The sequence below is a fragment of the Panthera uncia genome, chromosome F1 (genome assembly GCF_023721935.1).
Source record: "Panthera uncia isolate 11264 chromosome F1, Puncia_PCG_1.0, whole genome shotgun sequence".
In the NCBI taxonomy this organism is placed as follows: domain Eukaryota; kingdom Metazoa; phylum Chordata; class Mammalia; order Carnivora; family Felidae; genus Panthera; species Panthera uncia.
The window spans coordinates 42489449-42507046 of NC_064813.1; the positions used below are offsets into that span (position 1 = coordinate 42489449).

A 17598-nucleotide genomic window follows, 5' to 3' on the forward strand; every position below is an offset into this window, starting at 1 on the left:
TTTTGAAGTTATCCCGAAGGAAGTCACCTTCATGAACTCCAGTGACAGGGCATATTCCTCTTTTTTTTTAAGTTTTATTTAATCTCTGAACCCAAAGTGGGGCTTAAACTCACAATCCCAAGATCAAGGGTCATGCTCCTCTGACTGAGCCAGCCAGGCACCCACAGGGCATATTCCAGTAAGTGCAGTGCTTTATAGTGACAAATCAGTGTGAGAGCTTTTTTTTTTTTTTTTTTAATTTATTTTTGAATGAGAGAGAGAGAGAGAGAATGAGAACGAGCAGGGGAGGGACAGAGAGAGAGGGAGACAGAGGATCCAAAATGGGCTCCACCCTGACAGCAGAGAGCCTGACGTGGGGCTCAAACTCACAAACTGAGATCATGTCCTGAGCCAAAGGCAGATGCTTAACCGACTGAGCCACCCAGGTGCCCCAAAAGCTTACAACTGTTAATGATTATCTCCAACCTGGTAATGCAAGCCCTGGGAAATTACTCAATGTTCGGGCATTAGTTTGTCACTAGATGCATCTATAAAACACAGAAAGTGATTGCAAAATGGACATTATGCCTCTCAAGAGAATGTGTCAACAGCCAGAAAGGTTAGAAAATGGTGGATCGAACAGGCTTTTTTACTGAAGGATTTCTTAGAGCTTTTAATATTCTAATATGCATCTTGAATCTCCAAGAGGTGGTGACCCCATTTCCCAAACGTATTCGACCTCCCGGGACAACGGTTTTAGGTAATATTATTTTGACGACAGCGGTTTAGGAGGATCCGGCTGTCGTCCTAAGTGGTTACTACCCAAACACGCTGAACATGGTTTACCCGCCATCTGAAGTGAAGCTTCATTGCCCCCCACGGAACTCTTACTCCATCTCGTTATGTCCCCCTGGAGACAAGAGACAGCCCTCTGTGACGTAATTTGTGCCATCTAGTAACCCCACTTTCCCCCATGTGTATTATATCAACTCAGCTCGGAAAGGGCCCAATTTCATTAACTTAAAGAACTCAAGTCTCCAGTGTCTTATGTCAAGAAACAATGCCTAGAGCAGAAACAAGCAAAATATGGTGCTCACAAGGGCTAGAATGAAAGAATCTAAGTTTCTTAAAGTTAAAAAAAACAGAAGTGAAATTTTCACACGGGGAGTAGTTTTTCTAGCCCGTCAGTTTTCAATTCCTTTTTATGGCAACAATCATTTTACAATCTCCCGTTTCCAGCACCTATATCCCAACTCAGGCTTTAAATATTTTATTTTTTTTATTTTTATTTTTTTTAAATTTGTTTAATGTTTATTTCTGAGACCGAGAGAGACAGAGCATGAGCAGGGGAGGGGCAGAGAGAGAGGGAGACACAGAATCAGAAGCAGGCTCCAGGCTCTGAGCTGTCAGCACAGAGCCCGACGTGGGGCTCGAACTCACAAACTGTGAGACCATGACCTGAGCTGAAGTCGGTCGCTCAACCGACTGAGCCACCCAGGCGCCCCAGGCTTTAAATATTTTAATGTAGCTACACATCAAATAGTTGATGGCCAGGTTTTAATAACCACTGGGAAACCGAACTTTTTTCTAACCCACATTTAGCACGGATGAAAACAGAATCCAGAGACTATCTCAATGGGTGTGACAGGAATAATCAATTCAGAGGATCATTTTGTTAAAAATATTTATTTAAAAAAATACAATTGTCGTCCGTATCTAGTTGCACATATATCTATTAACATATCTATGTAGTTTCAGACTTCAGTAAATTTGCTACGGTGCTTTCTTAAAGCTAGCTTGCCATTATACAAAGCAAATTCCTCTGTCAGTTCCTGCATAAAAATAGTTGTTTTTAACATATCATCTTTCTAAAAAGACACATATCACCATTACAGAATGTAACAAAACTTTTGCATAAAACTTGAAGTGAGAGAGAAAAAGCGATCACCTGATTGGTTATCAGAGCAACCCCTTGCTATGTCTGGAGATGCACTGAGTATCAACGGTCCTTTTCTCTTTTCAAAGCAGCATATCGTAAAGCCCTCAAAGTGCTAGCGCATCCTCTTCCTCACCTACCTACGCTCTGTGGGAAGGTTCTTTGCCACAAGAATTAGAATCCGAGACTCTGGCTCCCGTCATTCTAATCAACCTTAAAACAACACCCCTTTGTTTCCCAACAGGCTAAGTCCCACTGCTGAGCTAGAAGACAAGGCAGCTTCTCTCCAGCTGCCCCAACAACCAGTATAATTTCAATAAATGTTAGCAGTTACCATCATTTCCGTTGCTGTTGTAGGAAAAAGAAGAAAAAAGCAATGTTAATACTTTGAAGATCTCCCTAACGTAAATCATACTGAAATTATAACAAGTCACTAGTGCTGCTCTAACCGTCATTCATTCCTTTGGGTAGGTGTGCACCTGCATCACATAGAAACGGTCCATTTATACAGAAGCGGTGGATATTAGGTATCGTGAGCGATAGATTTCAATAAACAAGGGGGAAACAAACAGTGACAGAACTGTCTTCTCAGCCAAGTGGATCTGGGTTGGAGGGAAACACCCCAACAAGTTCTGATGACCACACAGCCCGAATTAAGACATTGATGTAAAAAACAAAAAAAAACAAAAAAAAAACTTCTCTCCGGTGTTAACGCCACAGCAGGCATGTTTTTCCTCTGCATTATACACTGGGTGGATGAAAATCGAATGTTCACTATCTAATAACATTCCATTGTCAAGTGACGTCCACACCTGAAGATCCAGTTAGGACTCATAGAAAATTCTTAGTTTGTTCTTCAAAATGCAAGGTTATACACTTTTTTAAAAAGCCAACTTGATTATCTGGCCAAAAAAAGGGTATAATTCTAAAAAACTAGTTTCAGGTCAAAAATTGTATTCACCTCAAACCAAAGCTATCAGTGGCAAAATGACTGGACTGAGTTTCACACTGAATCTTCCCTACCCACAGAGGTCAGTGAAACTGCAAGAAGGCAAAAGTGCAGAAACCGACAGGGCTGTGATTAGGAAAATCAAACGGCCAAACCGAATAAATAGGCCACGAGTGACCAAAACTCAATTGTGTTAATTTCTATCTTTACATATATGCATATTAGTTAATTTCACTAACAGTGAACAGGGAAGTTGATAAGATATTGCTACTTCTTACATAAGCACTGACTGTAATGCAGGCCCTGGTAAAACTGCCCTCAAAAACAAAACCCATGAAATGTCTTAGAAGGGACTGCGTCCCACTGCCTAACAGACAATGAGCGACAACGATAAAACAGGAAAGAAACATGTAATTGGATAGTTTACAAAGCTGAGTGAACTCCATCAATTGCAAATCATTTAAAAAGTCATACGTTTCCACAAAGCAGAGTATTAAAAGCTTGTAAATGATTTTAAAACATCCTAGCCAAAAGAGCATACCTTACAGAGCCTTAAAGAATGGCTCACCAGGTAATCCATTTACCTCTTCTCCAAAGAGTCTTAATTCCAGAAAACATAAACGAGAAATCGACATTACTTCTCTGACCCTCCATACCCTTAAGATGAAATGAATCAAAATTACCATTGTGCTTCCAGTTATTAATAACAAAACAGTGCTAATAATGGTGCCCCCAAAAGTGCCAAGTGACTTAATACCAGTATGAACTCTATTCTGGGCATATTTGGACGATTCCGTTGGCTACGGCTCTGGCCTAGCCGCAGGGCATGCCCACCCTGTCCGGATCCCAGGCCTGTCCTAGCGCGGCTCATAATCCTTGGAGGGACAAGACTCAGAATGGGCCCTCAGGAGATGGGAAACAGAGCAAGCTGAGAAGAACATTCAGCCCGGGATACTCTGAGGTTTCTGCTAATGCTTATTATGTACAGTCTGAAAGGATAAATTAGACGACAAAGCCACAACTCGTCCACTGTTTTACCAATTCACGGTCAAATCTGTATTTTAGAAATACTACTCTTAGTATAAACCCCCTCTCTGAGAAACTCAGACCCCAACATAACAAAAGTGATAGTGTAGAAATGTTAGGAAAGGGCATCTGTATTTGAGCAGTGATACGTGCACAAGCGAGTGGGTTAACGTGGCTTTGTTCACCGCATGTCACATGCAGCCTCCTATTTCTAAAAATGTTGGCAAGCAATTACTCTTTAAGGCCTATGAGTCTAAGAATTTAAAAAAACTGAAATGTGCAAGGCATTAATTTTTTAAAAGTGGCAACTGCAAAGTGCAGCCAATTTTTTTTTTTTAAGTTTTAGTATAAAATAGCCTGGGAGCCATCCTAGAGGATGAAAAATATATGTTCCCTCTGAAAGACAGATTTGTTTACACACACACACACACATACACACACACACACACGGTACTCAGCCGATAAACCAGAATGAATTTGAAAAGAAATGCTCCAGTCCCCCAATTACACATTTCAAAATAAAATTTTAAACCTCATAAAACTTTCTGATACGTATTACACTAAAAAAACTAGAGTTCAAGAGCCTTACCATGTTTAATCGTATCCCTCATGAGTTTTCTTGTTAAAGGTTTCATTTAAAATGATGTTAACGACAGCTTGAATTTCTTGGTTTCTGCAGAAAGCCTGAAAGCCAACATCTCCCCTCTCACACAAACCACTCTGGACTTCCATCTTTCACAAGCGCTCAGTGCGAATGGCGGCATCCTAGCAATTGCCATTTTCCGTCAGGCTGTCAATCTAGCACTTACTTTTTTTTTTTTTTTTCCCCAGAAAAGCCTGAAGAAACTGGCAGCTTCAAATGGAACATTTAAACCGCATCAACAACTCACCTTTCAGACTGTTCTGTTTACAGGTCAAAACATGACTTTTGTGCTAACAGGTTCTACCAAGTACGAGAAATGAAATCAAACCGCCTTTTTCTTGCTTAATACACTACCACCCACAAGAATTCTAGACTCTGAGATTAAAACTTCAAACTTCAGTAAGCAGAATTCTGATGACCTAAGAGGAATAACAGGGCACCCTGCTTCAGGTAATGCTAGCAGCGTTAAAAATAATAACATCTATTTGTTGACCCCAAAGCAAGAAGATAATTAATGAAATATTTTCCATGGGACCCATTCTCTGATCAGATTACCTGCTAAAGAAAGGTAATTATGGTTGGCCTCCACTTCCCTACTATGGCTTAAACAATTAACTTCTCAGCTCCATTTTAGAAAGAACATGTTCTGTCATGCCCTCAGCTAACAGACTACATACATCATGAGTAGTCTTTTTAACTTTCCCATTGGTTTGGGAATTCATTTGGAGCTTTCTGCACAAAGACACCTGCACCCGTCTCCATCCTTGTCTACACACCTCAGCACAATTCTAGATTTCTGGCATGGGCAACTAAAATATATACAAGTAAGTGATAAATAGCACAGACCCATTAAGGAAAGTATTTCTTCAAGAGATGCTGAAATGTTCCAACAAATTAAAAAAATCAAAGCTTACAGGGGCACCTCGGTGGCTCAGTCGGTTAAGCGTCTGACTTTGGCTCAGGTCATGATCTCACGGTTCGTGGGTTCGAGTTCCGCATCAGGCTCTGTGTTGACAGCTCAGAGCCTGGAGCCTGCTTCAGATTCTGTGTCTCCCTCTCTCTCTGCCCCTCCCCAGCTCACTCTCTGTCTCTCTCAAAAAATAAATAAAAACATTAAAAAAAAAATTTTAAAGCAAAGCCTATGAATGCAGCCAGAAAGTGGGGGTGATTATCTATTTTAGCATAAAGCAACTTAACATAATTCCAAATCTGTTGGTAAAATACAGTATTAATAAGGCCAGAAGAAGTTTGTAAGCAGGCTGGTAACATAAAAGTAAATTAAAGAGTCATATCTAGTATGAAGACACAAGAGCCAACAGGCTGTCAAAAATAATATGCACAAAGCTCTGGAAAACATTTGGTAATGGGGTTATTTACAAAAAAGAATTAACATAAAATCTCAGGAAGCTGAAGACAACTTTTACTGAAAAATTCCAAATCAAACTTCTAGGGGTTTTACATGAAAATCAGATGAAATATGTAAAGGAGTTCTCCATATATCACAACAAAAGTGTCCACGTTTTATTTTCAAGATTAAGCAGTGAAACAGTGTCCCGAGTCCGTGGTCTTTAAGGCAAAGCACGTGCTGCCAGAAGGTGCGTGAGACCATCTACTGGGGCGGGAAGAAAACAGTACAACTTCCAGTCAAGATTTACTGTTCAGACCATCCTTAATTCCTATTTTTGTGTACATCTCAGAACGTACATGTGCCTTTCCTACAGCGGCATACGACTCCACTTATACACGTATGATTTCGCAGTAGGAAATACGGTGTTTAAAACTTTTACTGATCAAGGTGTGTTCGAAAAGGCTGCAGACTGCTTTTCTGAAATGGCAATGAGTGCTTCTAGTGCTTAAATTCCCCAGAAACATACAAAACTGCCTTTAGAAATTCAGAATCCTAGGGGCGCCTGGGTGGCTCAGTCGGTTAAGCGTCCGGCTTCGGCTCAGGTCATGATCTCACAGTCCGTGAGTTCGAGCCCCGCGTCGGGCTCTGTGCTGACAGCACAGAGCCTGGAGCCTGCTTCAGATTCTGTGTCTCCCTCTCTCTCTGCCCCTCCCCTGCTCATGCTCTGCCTCTCTCTGTCTCAAAAATAAATAAAAACATTAAAAAAAAAATTAAAAAAAAAAAAAAAGAAATTCAGAATCCTATCACCTGTTCTGAGACCAGGATGAAACAAAGTTATGAGGCTAAAACTCACACAACAGGTTTGAATGGAACTGGAGTGATGTTACCAATAGCCTGCAGTTACAGCCACAGAATCCCACACCTCTTTATTTATTTACTTTCCCCTCCACGTCTGAGTCGCACAGTATGGAGAAAACTAGAAATTGTGCCCGGTGATTGGATTCAACAGTCATGCCTGTTTTGATCTCTCATACAGTATGCAAATCATCAAAGAATTCTTCCAGTTTAAAAAAAAAAAAAAATCCAGGACCCTTTTTCATTATATACACATATACACATGCATACATGTATGTGTGTGTATACAGGTATATATATGTGTGTGTATATATACACACACATGGGCTCATGGGCTTAGTTCCCCCATCAAAATCTGAAGAAAAAAAAAAATCTCTGCTTATATAGCTTACATTGACTTTTTTTGAGGGTTTCTGGATTATTCCGTCATGTACATATTTTTAAAAATCAATGGAAGTTTCTACCTTTGTTAAAACACAAAATACGCCATGAGGAATGTAACCTCACAAAGGCATTGACAAACCATTAAAAAAAAGATTACTGAAGCTAGCCATGTGATTTTAATTTTGTGTTTTAAGAAATCAGCATATGAACAAGGAAGAAAATCATTTTAGAAATTATGTGAAAATCCACCCTAGGATGGAATAAATGCGGTGCTTTGCTGGCTCAGTGTGTGTGGCTTTGAGCCAACTGTGTTCATCCCTTCTCAGCTCTAAGGTAGTAGCTTAAAATCAGCCACAGGGGAAATAATTTAATCATGGGAATCAGCAAATGCTACAATTGAAGGATTGTTTTTTCCCCTTCAGAAAGCCTGGTTGTTAAACATTTCCCAGCATACAAATGAGTAGATACGGGCCAGAGCAGATGAAAAGCTAAGATAACCACAGATGTCTCAAAAGCTCATTCAACCTGCTCCCTTATCTTCACTTAGGCTACTTTTGCCCACCAGCGAACGTCCTGGCAAAGTGACTTGTGATGGATACCAGCTAGATACCCAACAGAAGTCTCCCCAGTGAATATGGATCTTAAGTGGTATGTCACCTTTGGATGCTAAGAACACCGGATGCTCAAAAAAACATGAAGCTGAGAGTTTTCCAGGAAGGAGGTAGTTTACTAACAGAATGGTCTGCCTCATACACTTGAGCTGAGGTTGTAAACTTTCATTTGAAAAAGGAAACACACACACACACACGCACACACACGCACACGCACGCACATGCACACACTTCTCCACGTCAGTTGATCTCAAAGAGAAAGCAGATCATCCATCTCCTGAGGCCCACACCTCTCGGAGGCTTCCGGGGTAGGTTTATAGACAAGAGGCCTCACAAACACTGGTTCCCAGGAAGCTGCTTTGACTGAGTTTTAATGGTGCCCTTGATTCCCAGGCACCCCTGTGCTGACACAGTTAGTCATCAAAGATATTGTCTATGAAAACAACCAATGGCTTTTCTCCTTTAATTCAAAAAGATAAAATACTTTTGTGCTTTCAAAATTTAAAATATCTAGTTAAATCGAGCCATCAATACTTAGATTTAATGTACAAAATATTCATGAACCTAATAAAACTATCCCAAAGTGCTGCTGAGGTCTGATTCCAAAGAAGCATGCCCACGAAGCGACTCCGTGTGGGAGAGAAGTCCACCGTCCGCTCCCCATCGCTACCGAACATTGCCTCCAGAACTGTCGCGCACCTCAGGAGCACACCTTTCAGCCGACAGCCACTGACGAACCAGTGAACGGGTCCCCAAGACGACAGGTGTGAAGACGGCTCCCTGAATGTTGTCCCTCCCTGACTACTAACTAACAGGCATGTCTCACACTGTAGCTTCTCCACACTGTACAGAAACATATTTAAAGTGAACATTCTACATCTGGAAGATGCTGGTTCCTATCAGTGTCATTTGGAGCCCTCAAAACCGTACTCCCTCATTCCATTTGGTTTGGGACTCCATTACAGATCTACTTCTAGGGTTAAAAGATGAGGTTCCTAACGGGCAGTGTTGTAGTGCTGGTCGTGGCATATAACCTAATCCTAGGCTTTAAGAGCCAAGTCTTCCCAAAGATTCCACTGTGATGCTGGTTATCAATTCAGCTTGGACTATCCACAAATCTGTCTCCACCTGGGGCTGAGTACCATATGACAATACTTTATAAATGTGGTAACGTAGAGATGAAGGCCTACGTTTTTCGCTACTACTGTGAACAATCCAATCCCTGTACATGAGCGTTTCCAAACAAATTCTGCTGCTCTCTAATAAAAAAACTTTTTTTCAAAGACATAACATCTTTACCTCACTATAGACTTGGAGGCTTCACTTTGCTTTTCATCTGCCTAATGACATCTTTAAAACGATCACGACCCCTAACAACCTGAAATTTAAAAGATAAAATATGCAGTGAACAGAAAAGAAAAAGTATCTTCTAACTGGGAAAGAAAGCCCCACATGTGGTTTCAAGTTATTCAACTGAATGTTTTACTCAGAGATGCCTCGAGATTTCACAACCCAGGTCCATCCTAAAAGCCATCACTTACCATCCTGTACATATCACGGGTGTGTAATTATACCACCCAGCGAGCAGACATTTCTGTGCTAGAGAGCGGGTCCCCTATTCTCACCGGTTGTTGCAAAATGTGGTCGTAAACCCCACGTTTAAAAATCTTCCTACGCTGAAACAGACCAGGCTCCATGCTGTTCACAGGTTCAGACAAGATCACACACACGGTTAAGAGACCCACCCTGATACAGGTAATAAGATGCCTTGCTGTGGACTGCTTACACATGTTATAGTTCACAGCAAAACAGAATCTCCCCAACAGTACTGCTCTAATCTTACTTGGTGTGAACAGGAAGGAATCCTTTTCCTTCACTGCTCATACATAGCTCACTTTTAGTCTTTCAACAGAACACACTTAGTCCTAAAGATATGGCCAACTGCATTTAACATTTCTTCAACTAATATACTCAAAGCATAAATGTTTTCCTGGCCAAAGGGTCCCAATAAGGCAGAAGGAATAACTTTGTTCTTAACTGCTCCTACAAAGCATAGCTAACTGCTAAACCCCACCAAAAATTTCTTTAAACACAAAGCTCAAAATATTCAGGAGGGAGGGAAGGAGGTAGGGAGGTAGGGAGGAAAGGAAGTAAGGAAGGAGGGAGGGAAGGAAGAGGAGGAGTTACGGAGGGAGAGGGCAAGGGGGAGGGAGGTGGAGTTTAGACTCCAATTAAGGCATTTTTATATACAGTCCAACTTGAGTCATAGTCAAAGGGAATCTCAGAAAGGCATTTCAATGGGGAATGGCAAAAATCACAATAGTCTATTATCAGCATTGTAGAACTATTAATCGCTCACTTCAAATGTAATCATGTTGAATGTCTTTCTGTTTCTTTACTCCTTGATTCTCTCATTCCACAAGTGCATAGGTTATGTTTTCTGTAGATCTGGGGAAAATGGGCCAGGGGTGGGTGGTCCATCCAGGCCAGACACAGTGAACGGTCCATGACTGTTCAGTACAGAAGGAAACTGAGAAAGAAAACAAAAACACATTATCATCCTATTACTCAACCCCAACTTTCATTTTCTGTCCCTGCTACATTCCTGGAGGCAGAAAATGAAAGCCACCTGCAGTGGCTCACAGGACAAAGGTAGTAACCATTTATCATGGAAGAACATGATGTCACAGCAGAAACTTTAAAGAAAAAAACTGTTCGTCCTACATGTTACATATTACAGTCTCCAGCCTACCTTGAAGGAAGGAACAAACCTATGAGGCCCTCCCTTATAGCCAAAGGTATACAGGTTTACATTTAACTTCATATGAAAGTTTTAAAAAGTTCAGTAAATGACGACACGCACGACAGAGTACAATTCAATTATAAAACAAACTGCAGACTGTCAAAAAGAGGTCCGGAAAGAGATGCCCATCTATGAACTCTACAACTTGTGTAAATAGTTAGACGTATTCATTCTAGAAGAGCCTTCCCCATCATGTATTCTAAGACCAGTTCTATAGGGAGAGTCCGGGCTGAAGCCACATGAGCACTGTAGCTTTGCCTGAGGTCTCTGGTCACTCTCTAACTCAATTATCTGTGAGAGGCAAAGAAAAACATAAAAATAAAATATGAAAAATTCTCAACGCTTTCTAGTCAATAACTTAGAATGTTTTACAAAATAAAAAATGCAAAGTAGGAAGATTTTTAATTTTCTTTTTTCTTTACCATTTCATTTCCAGAAGAACAAATGAAAAGTTAAATTACAAAATAGAAGAAAATCTCCCAAGGAGTCTCCCCTAAATAAGTGAATGAATCAACCAAAATAAACTCTAGGAGTTAAAAAGTCTAGGTGTCTGAGGCAAAATGATGGTTAAGAGCTGTAAGACCTTTCCTACGATCTTGGCTAAGGGATAACACAATATCCATTTCTTTTTTTTAAAGATTTTTTTAGTGTTTTATTTATTTTTGAGACAGAGAGAGACAGAGCATGAGCAGGGGAGGGGCAGAGAGAGAGAGGGAGACACAGAATCCAAAGCCGGCTCCAGGCTCTGAGCTGTCAGCACAGGCCTGACACAGGGCTCGAACTCATGAACCGCGAGATCATGACCTGAGCCGAAGTCAGACGCTTAACTGACTGAGCCACCCAGGCGCCCCACAACATCCATTTTTTAAAATATGTATTTAAAATGTTGATAAATATCAATTCTAAATGAATGAGAAATGGGCGTATTTGATAAACTATACTCAAAATTTTTCTCTTTTAAAAAGCCTCAGGTAAAAAAAAAAAAAAAAAAGCCTAAGGTAAAAGAGAAAAGCTACGTGCAGATCCTCCTGCAAATGCAAATACACACACACACACACACACACACACACACACACACACACGTGTATATTTTCTTCTTTAAAAAAAAAAAAGAGAGAGAGATTTCTAGCATTTAAAATGACAAGGAGGGGCGCCTGGGTCACTCAGTTGGTTAAGTACTGACTTCAGCTCAAGTCATGATCTCACAGTTTGTGGGTTCGAGCCCCACGTCAGCCTCTGTGAATGCTTGCTCAGAGCCTGGAGCCTGCTTCACATTCTGTGTCTCCTTCTCGCTCTGCCCCTCCCCCACTTGTGCTCCGTCTCACTCTGTCTCTCAAAAATAAATAAATGTAAAAAAATAAAATTTTTTTTAATGACAAGGAAAGGAAATCGGGTAGGTTCAAAATCTACAGTACCGAACAATCCCTGGTCTAACTCGAACGTACGTCACAGCGAACAACGGAAAGGAGACGTTGGCTGTATTTGTCGGAGCTGTTCGCTGGCTAGAAAATCAACACTTGGAAGGCATGTTTGTTAAAGACAAGTTTTATAACGATGAAACCAAAGGGTGAAGACACTGCCTTTTGGCCCCACTCTTCGTGGACCAGGCCCCAAGTGCAAGAGACAGACCTGTGGGTGTTTTACCTGGAAGAGTGTGTTAGCACCTTGCAGCCTGGCTGGACTCAGGGGAGCAACAGGGCTGAGAGTGCTCCAGAAGTGGATACTGGAGAGCAGGGGGCTCGGCGTCAGTAAGATGGGCGTCTGCAACACACAAAACAGCAACGGTCACTGAGGACTGTTTCAACCTTATAACAATACACCAGCAGCCCTGAACCCAAATATTGTCCTAGTCTCTGCCCCAAATCTCTCCAAAATTTTATCACGAGGGAAAGCTCAGAAATTATTTGTACTTGCTAAGAAAGGTCAAAATATCTTCTCACCTGTCTTTTGTAGGGTCTTTCCCAAATACAGAAAGCAATCTGGTCAAGTAGGGAGAAGTAACAGGTAACTAAGTCACAAACACGGTTCCCCTTAGTAACGGGCAGTCTGGGAGTCATGTATTTAAGGTTACGGGAGAGGTGACTGGAGACAAGCAAGTGAAGAAATGGCTAATGTAACTGTGCACACTTGTTACTCAACATCACACGAGTTGTTCTCACGTTTCTCAGAATTTACTGTTTTCCAGCTTTTGAGGTTATCACTGTTATTTTATGAGATAACAACCAGTTCTATAAGACCAAAAAAAAAAGAGAGAGAGAGAGAGAGTAGTTGCTTTAGGAGGAAGTTGGAAAATATTCATCTACTTGCAGAGACCATGAATCCTTCACAACACGACTCCAAACCTTTCACTGCAGCGATCCTGACTGGGTGAGGAACGGGGTGACTTTCACAGGGTCACAGCTAACTTTTCTAAGACAAACCTAAATAGCAGCAGGAGAACCTGATGTTATAAATTCGGGATTTGTTTAAAAAGGTGAGTCGGTGGCGCTAAAAAGAAGGGGTCAGTTACCTGGGAGAACAGCGCTGGCGTGAGAGAAGCCGTGGGGAGAGACGGGCTCAATATTCCCAGCGGGCTCGGGTCGCTGCCCGTGATCACGAGGATGGGTGCCAGCTCTAACCCTTTGGGTTTCTTGGATCTCGAGGAATTCCTTGTTTTGTCCTTTTCCAGCAAAGCTGAATCCTGGTCTTTAGGCTCCAGCGACAAGTTCTCTGGAAGTTCCATGGGCTGAGAAGCCACCGAGTCGATGTCTGTGTCAAGGTCAGGGTTGGGGCTCAGCGGCGGCGAAGGCGTCCCAGGAGGCTCCTGCACAGGAGGCGGTGCGGACGCAACAGGTGGGGTGGCAAACGCGGTTGTTACGCTGCAGGCGGAGGTCGGGGCTTCCAGGGAAGGCAGTTTGGGGGAAGCCAAAGTCTCCAACGCTTGGAGAGTTTCTTCTGAGGATGGAGAAAGGCTTGGGCCGGCCGACAGGACGGCGGCCACGGGTTCAACTGGTAGCTTCTTGGAAGGCGTTGTTACGAATTTGATGACAGACGGCGTTGGCTCCCGAGGAGGCTTCTTCTCCACCAACTTCTCAGCTGGGTTCTCGAGCTTGATCGGTTTGAAAAGCCTCTTGTTGGAGGAGTTCAAAGAGTTGAGGGTAAAGGAGGAGTACAAGCCGGAGTGTATGTAGTCGTTGCGGCTGGAGGTCCTGGCGCCAGGCTGAGGCGGCCTCTCCCTGCCCCCGCTCTCCGCATCTCTGCAGCTGCTGGTGACTTCGCCGCAGCCTACGGCTTCCCCGTCTCCCTCAATCCTGCCCACTGTCATTGGGTCCATTTTCAAGATCTCTGGGTAAGAGACAAACTTGTACACAAACTTCTGACCATTCACTTTTTTAATGATATTCTGTAGATAAACAAAATAAGCATTCTTACACTTTCTCATAAACTTACCTCCCACAGCTCATGAAAAAGCCGACCTAATAACAGACTCTATTTGGCAAGTAGTTTACCGAAGAGCTTCAAAATCATCTATGTTTATCTAGCCACACCAAAGGCAGTTCCTACCACCGTGGAGCCCAAGTTGAGTGTTTAAGTGTCTCATTAACAACTGAACCAGTATGTTACGTAAAAGGGAGATTTCAATTGCTTAACACTCTCAACCAAATATCGGCATTAAGTCAAAAATCACTGAACTGCAACCTCAAATAGTTCCAAAGGTACAAGCCATACGCATCCTGAGGAAGCGAAAAGGAACAGAACGTTACTTCTGCTGAAGTTTCCACTTCGTTCTGAAGTCCCAGTTGTTTCTTAGACAGACAGAAAAACTGGTTAAGATCAAGCTCTTCAGAGCGAAACAAATTAAGATCTCAGCTTCTCATTCCAACTCTATCCATTTGAGCCACTTATTGTACCTCAGTGCCCAAGAACGTATTCAAAGTAAGAAATTAAACAAAAAATAAATGTTAACTAAGAAACCAAATCTGTGCACTAACAGCTATTCTTTAAGGTATTTGTGTTCCCTGGGTTAAATTAAAAAGCAAAAAGTAAATAAAGCTAAAACACAAGCATATGTGTGACAATTTTTAAGTCATGATATACACAAGAATGTTTCTTTTAGCCCTGAAATCTCCTATTTTCTGCTTCTTATTCCAACCCTGTGCTCATTTTTCCTTTAAAGATGACTGCAATTAGGAACAAAATATGTACGAGGAGTGGAACTCTGCAGAAATAGAGCTGGCACACTTACACATTTCATCCCAATTCCACACTGCTGAAGTTATCAAATAAACTGGATCAAAATAATCCAAGGCAGTCTGTGATCGTTTTGCAACGTACACAAACATCGAATCGTTATGCTGCACACCTCAAGCGAATATAATGCTGTAGCTCAATTATGCCTCGATTTAAAAGAATTTGAAATTAACCAGGACATGAGTAGTTTCATAACCTCAACAGAAGAGAGGAACACGTCTTATTCTGAGGTGGATGCGTATTACCTTTACATAATAGTATCGGAGGGCTCGGCTGAGTTTGTCGTAATTCATGTTAGGCTTGTTCTTACGAATCCCCCAGAGACGAGCCACCTCTTCTGCCTGCAAAAGCTTGAACTCCCCATCATTAGACGTCCAGCTGATCATGTGCTTGTTCTGAGGCTCCTGTAGGAGCTGAAGGAGGAACTGCCACAGGGTGATAGCACTGTCCATAGCAGTGAGCTGAAAAGAGGCAGACAGGGAAGACACGCGATGGTATTAACAGCCACCACTCCCATAACACCCTATGCCAGGCGCTGTGCTCTAAATGTATTATTTCATAGCATTCCCCCAATAATCCTATAAGACATACTACTGCGGCCTCGTTTTACATTTGAAACCACTGATTCAGAAAGAGTCAAGTCACTCCTTGTCCGAGGCTGCACAGGTAATTGGTGGAGCTGATGTTTAAACCCAGGCAATCTGGATCTAGAGACCAAACTCGGAAGCATGCCACACTGCTTAAGAAAAGTCTTGCTGGGAGATAAAGTGAGTTCTTTAAGTCCCGGGAGCGGTCTCGGATGACGGCCAGTCACCAGAGGACCACTGCCACTACGTTTTAACTGAAAATCTCCTCCTATCCTCCGAGACCACCCTTTCAGCATCTATACAAATCAACCCAGTTGGTTTATCTGCCAGGATGTGTGTGTGGTGTGTGTGTGTGTGTGTGTGTGTCACAGTGGCCCAAAGATATAGGGAATAATCTACCTGTGCTCCATTGGCCTTTCTCCTCCAAACAGTTTCCGTTCTCATAAATTAATTTACATTTAAATTGGCAGCACTGAAAATTCAACAAAATGCTCCCTGATTTATTTGACAAGTTCTATCACCATTCTGCCCACAGAGCTTCCATCTGCATAAATTACTTTTTTTTTTTTTTTAAAGTAGGCTCTACGCCCAACGTGGGGCTTGAACTCACAGCCCTGAGATCAAGAGTCGCATGCTGTACCAACTGAGTCTGCCAGGCACCACCACACATCCTCTTTCATTTGATTAGTAGCCTTTATGTGATTCTCAAGACATGAAATTAAAAATCTTTCAATATCTCAGGTTTCAGGATTTCCCTGTTTCGGCCAGTTTCTCAGCTTTGGCTCTATTGTTCGGGCCAGATAATTCTTTGTTCCTGGAGGCTGTCCTGTGCACTAGGACAGTGAGTTTAACTCACTAGATGCCAGTAGCACCTCCTGACCGGTTGTGACAATCAAACATGTCTCCGGCCATTGCCAGATGTTCTCCTGGGAGACAAAATCGTCCCAGTGGATACCACTGGTTTAGGCAACAGAGCTGCAAGGAAATGTCCTCACAGAGTTATTTTCTTCACAGAACTTCAAGATTCCCATTAGGAAGAATTCTTTATGGCAGAAACTCTGCCGTCCTAAGAAGCACTGTATATATATATAGCACATCCTAAGAAGCCTGTAACTGAACTATCCATGCACAAGAAAACAAAAACAAAAACCCTTCCTTTCTTTATCTAGGAATGAGATCTCAATGGACCAAAATAAGACTTGAAAACAAATTAAATGAATTCCATTAAAATACTACAAAAATAGGTAATTTGGTTGACATCAAAATGTAAAACTTTTGAGCTGCAAACAATATTGTCAGGTGAAAAGACAATCCTCAGAATGGGAGAAAATATTTTCAAGTAAGAGGCTTGTATCAGAAATATATAAAGACTTCTTACAATGAAAAAAAAAAGAAGTAAAGGAAGGTGCAAAGACATTTCTTCAAAGAAGACACACAAACTAGGGCACCTGGGTGGCTCAGTCGATTAAAGCACCGACTTCGACTCAGGTCATGATGTCGCAGTTAAAGAGTGCCAGCGTGCGTCTGGCTCTGTGCTGACAGCTCAGAGCCTGGAGTCTGCTTCAGATTCGGTGTCTCCCTTTCTCTCTGCCCCTCCCGCACTTGTGCTCTGTCTCTGTCACTCTCAAAACTGAACATTTTTAAAAAAGCGTACAAAGAATAATTTTTTTAAAAAAGACAAATTGACAATAAGCTCATGAAAAGATCCTCAACATTAGTTATTAGGGAACTGAAAATCAAAACCACGTAAGATACCACGCCACTCCTACTAGGATGGCTATAATCAATTAAGACAGACAATAACAAGTATTGGCTAGGATGTGTCAAGAGTGAAACCCTCATGCATTGCTGGTAGGAATGTAAAACGGGATAGCCACTTTGGAAAACTGATACTTCCTCAAAATGCTAAACAGAAATACGATCCAGCTATTCGGCTCCTAGGTATATACCCAAGAGAACCGAAAATACATGTCCAACAGACACACTTGCACAGGAATGGTCACAGCAGCATCATTCTAGAATATCCAAAAAGGAGAAACAACTCAAATGTCCATCAATTGATGATGAATGGACAAGCAAAATGTGGTGTGACTACTGGAATATTATTCAGCCGTAAAAAAACAGACTTTAGGGGCGCCTGGGTGGCTCCGTCGGTTAAGTGCCCGACTTCAGCTCAGGTCACAATCTCTCGGTCCGTGATTTCGAGCCCCGCGTCAGGCTCTGGGCTGATGGCTCAGAGCCTGGAGC

At 42.0% G+C, this 17598-nt stretch overlaps 1 protein-coding gene across 2 annotated transcripts in view; it reads right to left on the bottom strand.

The window, feature by feature from the left end:
- Nucleotides 1-1646: 1646 nt before the first annotated feature.
- ELK4 (ETS transcription factor ELK4) overlaps nt 1647-17598 on the bottom strand; it is a 20338-nt gene continuing 4386 nt past the window's right edge. Inside the window, exons 2-5 of one of the 2 annotated variants that reach the window (XM_049634498.1) lie at nt 15010-15225; nt 13044-13916; nt 12179-12295; nt 1647-10261 (exon numbers count right to left, since the gene is read on the bottom strand). In XM_049634498.1, the coding sequence (XP_049490455.1) occupies nt 10163-10261; nt 12179-12295; nt 13044-13916; nt 15010-15216 (1296 nt within the window). In that variant the 5' untranslated portion in view covers nt 15217-15225 and the 3' untranslated portion in view covers nt 1647-10162. Of the gene's footprint in view, nt 12296-13043; nt 13917-15009; nt 15226-17598 lie in introns of both variants that reach the window. The other variant, XM_049634497.1, reaches the window with a different exon arrangement.